General features: G+C 40.7%; 1 protein-coding gene across 2 annotated transcripts; it reads left to right on the top strand.

Moving 5' to 3' along the window:
* The first annotated feature begins 3,697 nt into the window (after positions 1 to 3,697).
* DNAJC12 (DnaJ heat shock protein family (Hsp40) member C12) lies at positions 3,698 to 11,651 on the top strand. Of its 2 annotated transcripts, XM_027896669.1 has the most exons (5): positions 3,698 to 4,135; positions 6,560 to 6,638; positions 8,232 to 8,371; positions 9,071 to 9,269; positions 11,013 to 11,651. In XM_027896669.1, exons 1-5 carry the CDS (start codon positions 4,058 to 4,060, stop codon positions 11,105 to 11,107), a joined length of 591 nt encoding a protein of 196 aa, XP_027752470.1. In that variant the 5' UTR covers positions 3,698 to 4,057; the 3' UTR covers positions 11,108 to 11,651. The 2 variants fall into 2 exon arrangements, with proteins under 2 accessions (XP_027752470.1, XP_027752472.1); XM_027896671.1 differs by lacking the exon at positions 11,013 to 11,651 and having other exon boundaries at positions 8,232 to 8,411; positions 9,071 to 9,183.
* Positions 11,652 to 12,142: the final 491 nt, after the last annotated feature.

Genomic DNA, 12,142 nt, shown 5'->3' with positions numbered 1-12,142 from the left:
CCCCCCCGTCCGCCGCGGTCAGTGCCGCCGCACGTGACCGAGGCACGTGACCACGGCACACAACACACCGGGACACGTGACCGCGCGCGCTGCCGGCGTCACGTGGCACTCGCGCTGCCACGACCCCCCTCCCCACAGCCCCGGGGTCACCGCGGCGCGCAGGGGCCGGCAGGGCCGGGCCGGTGAGGGGCACTTCCGGCTGCCGTGTGCCTGCCCGGGCACGGTGTGCGCCGCCACCGTGGGCTCTTGGCGTGCTCGAAGGTATTGCCTCTCGTCTCCTGGGTAACACCTTAGCCCCTTGTCTTCTGGGATTCTGTACCGCGGTGCTCGAGCTCCCGAGCTGCAGGAGCCTTCTGTGGGGTGAGCACCCGTCTGAACAACGGCTCCTGCCTTTGCTCCAAGAACATCCCCCAGTTCATTCGTTCCCACGAGCCCTGGAGGGGTGCTGGTCTCTGTGGTGCCCGCTGGTTTTTCTAGAGACCTCTTTCGTTATGTGATTTTTAAGTGCGATCCTCAGTGCCCTCCCGGGATGCTGAAGTGGGGAGGTACCACGTGTGGGCTGTCCATGGCGTAGCGCTGCTTTCTGCCCCTGAGTCTGGGCTGGAGACAACTCGGCCACTTTACTGGGACTGCCACCGACACAAAACTCTGATCAAATTTAAGTACTGTTAAGTACAAATTTAAGTACTGTTGAATGTTACTGTTCAACATCACAAGCTGTTTGCAGAAGGGTTTTAGTGAATTATACAATGGAATTCCTAGGTTTAGTGACAAGACCCAGACTGGATAGGTAGAATTTCCTCCTTTCAGGCCTTCATAGCTGACAGCTTTTAAAAATCTTTGGATTGAAATTTTTGTCACATGGGTTTTGGCTTCAAAAGGGACTATTTTTTATTAGATAACTCACTTTATAGGTGGTCTGTGTTTTTGTAAGTGAGGGAATTATTTTTTTTCTGGTTCTTGCAGGTATTAACAACCCTGAAAAACATGTGCATGCCATTTTCCACACTTTATCAAAACAAGTTACTGAGAAACAAGATGTGAATCTGATAGTTTTTATTATTCTGTGCAAATTTATATGCAAACATTCTTTTTCCTTACTGAAGCTGAGGCCAGAATCAGATTTCTTAAGAAGCACACGCAAGATGGTTTTGTCAGTATATAAAGGAGAGCTGGGGTGTTAATGTTCTTGTTTTGGTGGTTGTTGATGTGAAGACTGCATTCTAGGGAAGAAAATCTGTAAGTGATGTAGATATATTATCTGAAGGTATTGGTGAGGGAGTGACTTGAGGATCCTAAAGCTGCCTCTGATATTTCAGACATTTGTCACGATAACAATGGTGTCGCAGTAGTTACCCTTAGTTTGGGAAGTCTGTTTGGCAGTGCTTGGGTCCTTTTCTGTTTCTGCTTCTCTGAGCTTGTGTGGGGACAGGGATGGAGCACAAAATGCGAAACTCAAATGAGTTGAACTTCTTGTGAATCTGCACTCTGTCCACAGGAGGCAAAACCCCTGAAGTCAGTTGAGAAGAACTGGCCCTGGAAGTATACACCCCTGGTGTATTTAGAGGAATAAATTCAAATAGATTTCCAGATCTTGCTGTTTTACTTGAAGGGTCATTTGTGACTTTTACAAGGTGTTGGTAAATGTCCTGTTACACTGAACCAGAATTTAGTTTCGCACTTGGCTCTAAACAAGTGAAATTGTTGGTCTGTGCTAGGACTGAATGGATGAGGTTTGTTGGTGGTTGGCTACAGAGAACAAATATGAGATTTCCTCACTTCCAGAACTGTTTGTACCTCCTGAGCAACACCAACCCCGGCGTGTGTAGGCAATAATATGTGCCATGTCCTGTGCTGTAATTCCACTGCAAATAAACTTTATGTCCTGGGGCTAATCTTTGGGGTTTTTTCCTGTGTATTATATACAGGTTCTCTTGTTCTCCTTTTTGATGATGCTTTGGGAATTACCCCACTGAAGTCAGGAGGAGCAGTAGAAGGCTGAGGTGTTACTCGGTGTCAGTGTTTTGTGTACTCCATACAACAAACCTTCAGCCTGGGCTGTGGGAGCCTTTGTGCCCCAAGGCCTGGGGGTCTGCAGGGGGCAGGGGCACAGCTGTGGGCGCTGCTGCAGTTTGGATCAAAGCCCTTGTTTGTTTGGCCTGAGCAGGTGAGTATGGATGGGGCCAGGGCTTCAGTGAGCACGTTCGCCGGGAACGAGCAGCTTCCAAGTCTTGGGGCTTTGTCACTGCAATCCAGCTCTTGGGCCTGCAGCTCCACAAAAGTAGCCACTGAAAGCTGGACTGGAAAAGGGTTAAAGAGCCTTCCCTTTCACCTTTGGCAAATACGCAAGGAATACTTGGAAAAGAAAGGGATGTCAGGAATGCTGCTGGGAGGAGGGACAGCTGTTTGTTTTTTGTCCTCCCCAAAGTACATTTTATTTAAATATTTACATATTCTCTTGCTAAATGGCTTTCATTTTTTTCTTATACTTTTCTGATTTATTATTAAGTTATGAATTAATTTAATAGGGGGAGACAGGTTTGTAGTTGCTAATTCTTCTGCTTCAAGTTGAAAAAGCATTTCTGTTGTTTTTTTCACTCAGAGAAGTATGATGCTAGAGTTTTCTAACAGATTTAAATGGCTTCATTGAGGCTTGTTCTTTGTCTTTGAATATTATTACTTCTTTTCATGTACTTTCTATATTTTATAATCTCAGTAAGCTATCTGAACATCCTGTAAAAATAGAAAACTTGAGACAATACAACCTTGAAGAGAAAGCAGTAGAAGACTAATAATAAATGTAATTGCAGAACATTAATAATGTAGATAATAAAGTCAAGCACTTGTAGATGCAAAATTTATATATTTGTTATTCATAAACAACTCTGAATGGCCCCTGGGTCCTTCATTGTGCATACCTGTCCCAGCCTTGGTCACACCCTGGGGATGTGTTCTGCACTGATTCTCCTGCAAAATCACTGCATCTAGAATTGTGTACCTACTGAAGGCATCTGTTTTAAGTATTAGTTTAAAAAATATGCAATATTTAAGGACATGAAGCATCTTGGATTACAAAGTTCTTGCAGGGGTGGGAAAAGTAAAAACAGAACTCCTGAGGCTCCAGAGAAAATACTTCAGCACGTGTTTGGTATTACAGCTGGGAGGTAATCTTCTGAAATAACAGATCATGGAAGACACCAGTTGTGTCTGTAGTCTTTGTTGGGCTGAGGCCTTGGTCACTAAATATAGTTCAAAATTGAAGGTATTTCACTTCAGTGTAAAATGAGTTTTACAAGGAACGTGTTTGTACACAGTACACACCTTCAGTACACAATTTGAAAGTAAGGTAGCATGAGGAAGGGTCCCCATTTAATTTGATAGTAGTATAATGCCTTTGGATAGTTTTAATTTTGTCAGATACGTGACTGATATACAGGAGCTGTTTGGTTTTGAGAACTGGTGTGAATGTACCTGAGGAAGCTTCGGTGAGTAGATTGCCCCATTTTTTATGAGGTGACTGACAGAATTGACAGACTTTGGCAGGGTCAGTACCCTGTAATCATTATTTTGGAGGTATTTCTTACTCTTTTCTATAATTCCCCATTTAATCCCCTTGTCAAAGACTGTGGCAAAAGTTACAACTAAAGATCGAGAAGCAGATGTGGGCTCAGGGAAGCGTGTGCTGGTTTGCAGTGGCCGCAAAGGTCCTGGCGTGAGCGAAATCTCAGTCAGAATTCGCTCAGTGCCCAGAACTGGTTTGGACGGGATGCTCAGTTTAACGTTGAAGTGACTCGGGCAACTACAAATCCCAGGGAGCTTTGCTGGGAGCAGGTTTGTGCAGGAGGGTTGGCATCCTGCAGGGACCAATGGCAGCGGAGAACTCTTCAAACCCCTGCGTGTCAGCTGCCAGCGCTCCAAAGCACCGGAGAGAGCTGGAGAGCGGAGTGGGAACCGCCTGTTGCCCTGGGCTGATTTAAAGTCCTCTGTGAGCTGTGAATTGGCGTCATATTCTGCAACCTCTGTGCCGGCTGGAAAAAGCGCTACTGGAGTAGTGCCGATGGATGCGATTCTGAACTGCAGCGTGGAGGATTTGGAGGATTACTACAACTTGCTAGGATGCGATGAGCTATCGACGGTAAGAACCTTCCCTCGCTCCCCCAGGTTAATCACAGTTTGAATGTGCTCGGCTGTCCGCGGGGAATTTGCGGGCAGGACTGTCTGAAATGACTGGTGAACCTTCTTGCCACTTGTAGCATCTCCCTTGGAAAGCTCGATTTTCTGATGTGTGCAGCGACGTGAAGAGCCCAGAATAAGGCTTAGGTTAAGAGTGCCCTGTAGAACAGGAGTGTGGTAGGGATACAGCTGAATATAATAATGGTTTATTCATTGGTGTAGATCCACAAGTGGACAAGCCAACTGCATACATGTGACAGCATCCAAATAATATTTTGGAATATGGTTTTGAAAAATGAAAAGCAGCTATTTATGTGCTACTAAGATGACGAATGTTTGTATAGCTATAGGGCATTGATAATCCTGCCGAGTTTCTCAGGCCTTATACATATTTCAGGTGTTCTTAACTGTATTCATTGGTTCAGAGGAAAAACCAAAATAATATCTCTTTTTCGTTCATCATATTATTGTTTCTAAGTTCTATTTTTAGTGACATTAAAATACCAGCTTTACTAATTTGTTTCGGTAGCAGATACATTCTTTATAATGAGATCTCTACCTAAGCAATTGTTGCATTATTTGTAGCTAAACCAAGTGTGCTTCATCATAAAGGTGCCTGTGTAACATTTTTTTGAAAGTCTGGTATGCTAAGTCTCTCACCTGTCCTAGTGGTCAAGTGTAAAGATCAAGGGGAGATATCTTCGTTGTGTCACAGAAGGAAATGTAAAGCTGTTCCTGAGGAAACTCCTAGAAGGGATCCCAGCAGAGGGCAGTGCTCAAGTCTCCGTGCAGTCTCGTTTCGCAGATGCTGTTCCTCGTTTTCTACCCCACACCAATTCCTTAAGATCTTACCTATTAACGAGAGCAGTTCAAGTACATCTCATAATGGGTTTTCAGGTTGCTTAAAATGAACTTAAAAAGCTGGAATAAATGCTTAGTGGGCCCTGAAGAATAAGCTGTCAGGTGCTGTTTGTTGAGAGAAGCAGCAGACGTCGCTGCCTTGTTTTTGCCATGTTGAGGTCACAGGCTGGCCGAGCCCCGGGATCACCTCCCCTCAGGATGCTGCACAGCAGTGTTAAGATCTAACAGAAATTTAGGGCCTCACAAGCGTTTTGCAGCCGTGCTCCTTTGTACATGCAGTGTTTATAGCAGCACAGACTTCTCTGTGCTACTCTGCTGCTACTGTACACGTTGAAACTGCAAAGTTCCCCTTTAAGTAACCTTTGAGATGGTAGCTGGCTATACAGTAACCATCTTCATCAAGTTGTCTGTAGGATATGTGTATTTTTAAGTGCTGTACTGACTGGAGATACACCACATTGCATCTCTTCCTCTGGAAGAAGTTACTGAGAAGAGGGAAAAGTGTAGAATTCCTAAGATACCACCAAAGACCACATTTTTCCGCAACATATGCCAGCAAAATTTGGCAAGCTAGTTGAGCGAACTGTGATTTTATTCTAAAGGAAAAATGTTATGAGCCTTAATTTTGAAATAAATAATTTAAATTGTATGTGGCTCTCATGGTTTGAAGGATGAGGAATTTATATAAACAGCCTTTCTTTCATGGGAAAAAATAGTAACTAATTGATACCTCAGGGTGAATTGTTGTGAAAACTTAAGCTGTACTGGAATGATATAAAGAAGTTTTGGCTTCTGAATTATAATAGGCAGCAAGATACTTGGAAAAGCACTAAACATTTGAAAATCTAAGCTGGTGCCCACGCGAGTGGTTTCCTGTATTTTGTTAATTGTTAATATGTCTTTGTTCTTCCAGTGGTTGTGATACTTTATGGTACTACAAACTGTGTGGGAACTTGTAATTCATTAATAAATGTGCTAGTATTGATTATAAATCTGTTTTATTCCGAGCCAACCTTTTTGCACTGAAAATTAACTTGCAGGAAGAATGTGAGCTGCTGGTTATCTAGCAATGGGGTATCCAAGATAGAAAAGCCATGTGATGCTGGCTGAACTTCCTATGAAGAGGATATGGAGGAAGCCACCTAATCCCCCAAATGGATCTTCAGCAGTACAGAAAGAGTTAGAGTTGATTAAACAAAGTAAAGAGCAGCTGAAGTGATGCATTTTGCCTGTGTGGTCAAATGTCTTTACACATATTTCTTAGAGCCAACTTGCCATATTGAATGACTGAGCTTCATAAAAACAAGAGTAAGGATGAGTGCATGGAAAACGAAATTAAATAAGCAGTGTCACTGGCAGATGGTTGTTGTTACCTACTTTGCTTGTACTAAAGGTTGTAAAAATGAACAGGACAAAATCTTTCAGCATTCTTAGTTAATCTTCCCAGCCCCTTTCAAAAATCAAATTTGAAAATCTTTTCTGTGTCTATCTATTTAACTACTTTAAGTCTCAATATTCTGTTTAGGTGGAACAAATTCTTGCAGAATATAAGATTAAAGCCCTTGAATGTCATCCTGACAAGCATCCTGGAAACCCCAAAGCAGGTATGTATTATTTCCTGTTTAAAAGCAATTAACACGACCAAGGTGCTAAATTCAGCCTTAAAACTTTGTTAAATATTCCTTCTCCTCAACATATTTTAATCATCATGTGCATTGAGCATATTCTACTTAAATAGCAAGCTTTTAATGTTCTTTTCTAAGGCTTGCACACATTTAGGTGATAGTGCAGAAAGACACATGTTGGGTTTTTTTGTTTTCTAGGATTTTCTTTTTTTTTCCTTTCCGTGGCTTGTTTTCCCCCCCAAAACAGGTGGGACCTGAGCTGTGAGAACTAAGCAACACCTGAGTTATTTGGATCCAGTCTGACCCATTCATAACCACAGACAGGTCTGGTCGGTTCTCACCCCCATCTGAGGAGTTTATATTCTTATCTTCTGATCATGATTTCGATCCCCCACCAAAATTTTGTTGTTGAATAATTTTATATGCTTCTCATTTTAAATAATGCACAGAACCTTTTCTTTGGATTCTTCCTATTGGTTGAACTATAAACTATAATGCAGGGCTTTCCTTTCCTTAGTGAGCTCATAGGAGAGGAGGGGAATGTGGGTATTCAAATGTCAAACCAGCTTTGTTCGTCAAGAAGGAATGTTTTATGCTCTATTTACCTGAACATGCTGTATTTACTTTAAATACCTTTTTATGCTACTGGTGAAAGTTTACTTCATATTTTTTATTTCATTGGCTTAAAGCTCAATAAAGAGTAATTAAAGTAGACCTTTTATTTGTTGAAAACTAGTAACACTATAAGGAAACTTAATATAACTGACCCCTCAGCCTGTTGTCTCTTGTTTGATTTGTAGTTACCAATTTTGATTAGTGTTTGGGCATAGTGTATTTCAAAAGAAATCTCTCTAATTTGTAGACTGGAATAAATGAATAATAGATCACTGTAACATGGGTGAGTCACAGATAAAGTCTAAATCTTTATAACCCTTCTACAAATAGTAACATGCAGCTGCATCCTTAGTAACCATTTCATGAGAAATGACCCTGGAGGGAAGAAGGAGAGCTCTCATTCATCCAGCCTGGTATTCAGGATGACATTTTAGCATATGTAGGGAGAGCACACCTAACAAAATGCACAAGTTAATTAATTTGAACTATCTTTAGATTATTTTTCTTGCTTCTCAGTTTCTGCTTGTCTGTTTTTTGTCTTTTCCTATTTTCTTGGTAGTGTACCTTTCTCTGACTTCCTTGCTTCTGTAGATCCAAGTGTGTTCCTTCTAAGCAGCGTTGCTCTAACTTCCCTTTTTAAGGTTGTCTGCAAGGGCTGACTTGTGCCTTTTGCCTGTGTACTCTCTCAGGTTTTCTCAGCTTAAATTTAGGAGCTTTTGAAGGCAGTAGACTAAGAAGCATTTTATTCCTCATTTGAAAGGGTGTCAGCTGTCCACCAAAGGTGATCCTGATGCCAGCTACAGCTGTGCAAGCTGTAAGCAGAACAACCACATCCCTCATTGACTGGCATCTCCTTCTGCCTCCTCTGTTCTGTTTGCTCTGAGCCGTTGTTGGCATCTGAATTCAGGGCTTAGAAAACAAATACTGGCTTTAGCATCCTTTTGGTTTGTGTTCTAGTGGAGAGTTTCCAGAAGCTGCAGCAAGCTAAGGAGGTTCTCACTAACGAAGAGAGCCGGGCACGCTACGATTACTGGCGACAGAGCAAAATCACCATCCCCTTCCAGCAGTGGGAGGCCCTGAGCAGCTCCGTGAAAACGGTTGGTGGTGCCTAAGTTGGGCCTTCAGGAGGAAGGGAAGGTAGGGCTGGGCCAGACAAAAGGCTGCAGTGAGTGACGGGACGAGTTAACAGCAGTAGAGGGGCTTGGGGATGGGAATAGCACAGAGTGATTCCTGCACTACTGGATGTTAAGGAAATTGAGGAAAAACTGGAGGGCTATAGAAGCCCATTCATAGAAGGACTGTAGTTTTGGAGTGAGTTTATCAAGTTGCTGCTTTTGTGTTTGTGTGTTTCAGGAAGTAACTTAAGGTCTGTTTCCAAATGCTTCAGCATGCCTTGTTTTTTAGGAAGCTTTTATTTCTTTTCAAAGTTAGATTAAAGCTGGGACCTTTATGTAATATATTCTCCTTTTGGTATATTGCCTATCAGATAGGTTTTCATGCTATCTGATTAAAGAAAGAGCTCATTGAAAAATCCAGAAGATAGGTTCCTTGAAACCCTTGGCTTCACGCAGGGCTTTGGAGGGACCCTGCTGTGCTAGTGGGGTGACTTATGACAGAGGGTTGTTTTCCCTCATGTTTTTACTATGCTCCTAGCAGATCTTAATTCCATAATATTTGATTTTTTTTTCTACTTTATTAGAGTGAATGATAGTTACAACAATATAAGAAAGAAAAGTTCAATAATTCTTTTTTACGGCACAGGAATTAGTTATTTGTTACTTTTTGCATTCCTTTAGTCAATGCACTGGGCTGTCCAAAGTAAGAAGGAACAAATGCTGGAAGCTCCTGACTTCAGTAATACCAACATAACTCATGAGATTTGGACCCAGCAGAGGGAAAACAATGAAGATGGATTGTTGGAAGGGAACAGGGAGCAAGAAGATGTTGCAACTCCTGATGTGAAGCCACAGTCTTCAAAGAATCCAGACTTCCCAAGTAAGTGAAAACAGCAGTTACAGAAAATTACAGTATCCAGGGATTGGCCTGAAATGGGGGCTTTTAATCATGAGCTATTCTTCTTCAGAACAATATGTTTGACTGGTAGGTTTTTTATCATGGGCTTGGGTTGGGGTTTTGTTTTGGGGTTTATGCTTTTTCTTATTTTAATTTTGAAGTTTTCAGACCTTTCTTCTTCCCTATCGTGTTTCCTTGCCTGTTTTCTAGTAAAGCCAGAGAACCTGAGTAGAAGAAAAAAAGAAAGCTGTAACCAAAATGGAAAGTTCAGTTTTGCTGCTATATGAAAATGAAAAATTTTAAAAAAATTCTTTTCAGTGACTTTAAAAAAAAACCTTTTAAAACAATTGAGTGAAATATTTAGGTTTCGTTTTCTATCCAGTATGTATTAGTTCTGAGCAGTTTGCATCTGATGAGTTAATGAGGTCTAAAATTTGAGACTTGAAGGCTTTTTTTGTATTCAAACAGGGCTTTGAAAATATAGTGCATGCAACCAGGATAAATGTGTATTTCAAATTGTCACCTATCCAGTCAGTACAGTACAGTCACATTACAGTCAGTGCCTCTGTCTGTTGTCTAGGTCAGTGTGCCTGACCAAAATTTACTTACCACAGCAGCCACCCTCTGTTGTGCCTGATCGTTTAGGAGTTTCATAAGCTTAAGCTTATATTATCAGAGAGCTATTATTAAACAAAGCCCTGTAATTTTTTTTCCCGGTTTGATCAAGCAGGAAATGAAAATCAGCTGTGAGGATGGTAAAACCTAATGTAATCCCAACCATTTGTGGAATGCAGAAAATAGATGAGAAAATTAAACAAACAAATGGATGTCAGGCCTAACTGAAAACTTGATATTGAGAAATTATGCTCTATAACTTTACACTATTTGCTCTTTTTTTGGTAGTTAAATCACCACTGTAGAATAGTAAAATTTTGAACTAAAGAAAAAAATCATCCTGTTCCTTGTAATGGTGAATTTTCTTTGCAGGCATCTTCTTTCTCAGGGTTTTTATTTTCTAAGTTTTAATTTAATTTCCAGATATTTAAATGGAAAAAAAAAATCAAACCCATCAAGCACCAAACTTAATTTACCCAGTAGGCATATATTTACATTAATAAATGTTGACATTATAATATGTTTATTTGACAGGGTCTACATGTACTTCAGTGTTTATGCTTAATGTTAGACTGTTGATAATGCTTTTGTTTTGATCCAGGAAAAATTACTACATTGGATTCCACTTTTAAACTGTGATGTTTTCAGTTCCTCTCTGCTGGTCTGTACAAATTACAGACTACAACTCCACGTAGCTCTTTCAGCCTGAATAAGAGATTTTTTTACCCTAATTCTGCTAATAGGTTTAATTTTCCTGATATAGGAAAATCACATTTTAGTATTAACTGGCAGATTTATCATGTCACCATCTGTCTCTTCTTTAGGTTAAGCCAGTGCAATTTGTTCAGTTTTTCTTTGGGAATCCTCTTTTGTGGACTGCTGTTTTTCTTGCTGTTCTCTTTTGGACTCTTCCCAGCTGATCTATACCTTGAAGTTTGGTGTTTGGGTTCTTGTTCAAACATGGCAAGAATCCTGATCCTGCTGGTCAGGAGCACTGAAGTGACCAATTTTTTATTTATTTTTTTGGAGGGAAGACTACCAAGTATTATTTCAGACAATTTTATACTTAATTTATAATAACTTACTTGCCTTTCTCTTTTCCTTTCTCAGGATTTTCAGAGGGAAATTACTGGCACTTGCGTTTCCGCTGGTCAGGTGATGCTCCATCAGACCTTCTGAGGAAATTCAGAAACTATGAGATCTAAAATGCAGAATATACAAGAGCATGATAGCATGTGTTCAACAGCTCAGTATTTTTTTTGTGTCAGCATTTATAAGTTATTTGTATTTTGTATTCACTCATTGTAACGTGTATGTTGTTCCAATCGATGTCTAAATATGGATTTAACACACGTGCTGTGAGCATTACAGGTGGAGATCTTTCTGTTCAACAAGCAATGCCTTTTCAGTATTAACATGAAATGATTTTGTGAAGTTATCCAGTCTTATATATCGTTTCTTGTATTCTGGAATACTGCATAGTGATTAATATTTCTCGGATTGCTGTGATGTTATAAAGAACGTACTCAGTAGAACAGAAAGTCCTTGTGGGACTCCAGGGTATCGTTCTATTCAGAGATGATCATCCTAAAGCTGTTTGACAATGAACTGTAAACAAAACTGTGCTTAGTTCTGAACTCTGTGCTGTGGTTCACTTCTCCATGGCATTGTACTCACTGCAGTGGTTTACAATGCAGGCATTACAAACTTAACTTGTTGGAGGATCATGATTTTATGATAGAGATGAAAGAAGAAGGTTCTTATTATCCATGGAGGTCACTGTGATAGATCAAGCACTCCTAAAAATCACTGGCTTTCTACCATAACAAGTACACTTTTTGCACCAGCTGTTTATTTTGGAAGGCAGTTCCAAAACTTTACCTGTCCAGTTAGCAATGTTTTTTAATTAAGATTTATTGGTGGACAACTGGTCCTCCTTGCTACGTGTGCCAGCATTGTCCTGTGGCTTCGTAGCGATTTCCCTCCCTGCTCAGGTGGGAGTAAACATCAAGTCAGCACTAATGTGTACAAAATCTCACATGCTAGGTTTTTGCTATTTTGGGCAACTTCTCAAATTCTGCATAGTTGTTTATTTATTTTGTATTTGCTTTCTTCTTTGCAAATCTGGCTAATATGTCAGGTATTAACACTGTGGTTTTGTGCAGGCAGATAATTCCATCAGCAGCAAATAAAACTGCCTGTACACTGGAAAGGGGTTGCTTTCATCTTTTTAATTAAAT

Source organism: Empidonax traillii, unplaced genomic scaffold, assembly GCF_003031625.1.
Source record: "Empidonax traillii isolate 1590-97213 ecotype Southwest subspecies unplaced genomic scaffold, ASM303162v1 scaffold508:size451158, whole genome shotgun sequence".
NCBI lineage: Eukaryota > Metazoa > Chordata > Aves > Passeriformes > Tyrannidae > Empidonax > Empidonax traillii.
This window is presented reverse-complemented; position numbering and strand designations above follow the sequence as displayed.

Bases quoted from the DNA above. Each gene is read 5' to 3' on its own strand.
- DNAJC12 (XM_027896669.1), top strand. From the start codon at position 4,058: ATGGATGCGATTCTGAACTGCAGCGTGGAGGATTTGGAGGATTACTAC. The intron at 4,136-6,559 runs GTAAGAACCTTC...TATTCTGTTTAG, and splicing joins GATGCGATGAGCTATCGACG to GTGGAACAAATTCTTGCAGA. The intron at 8,372-9,070 runs GTTGGTGGTGCC...GCATTCCTTTAG, and splicing joins TGAGCAGCTCCGTGAAAACG to TCAATGCACTGGGCTGTCCA.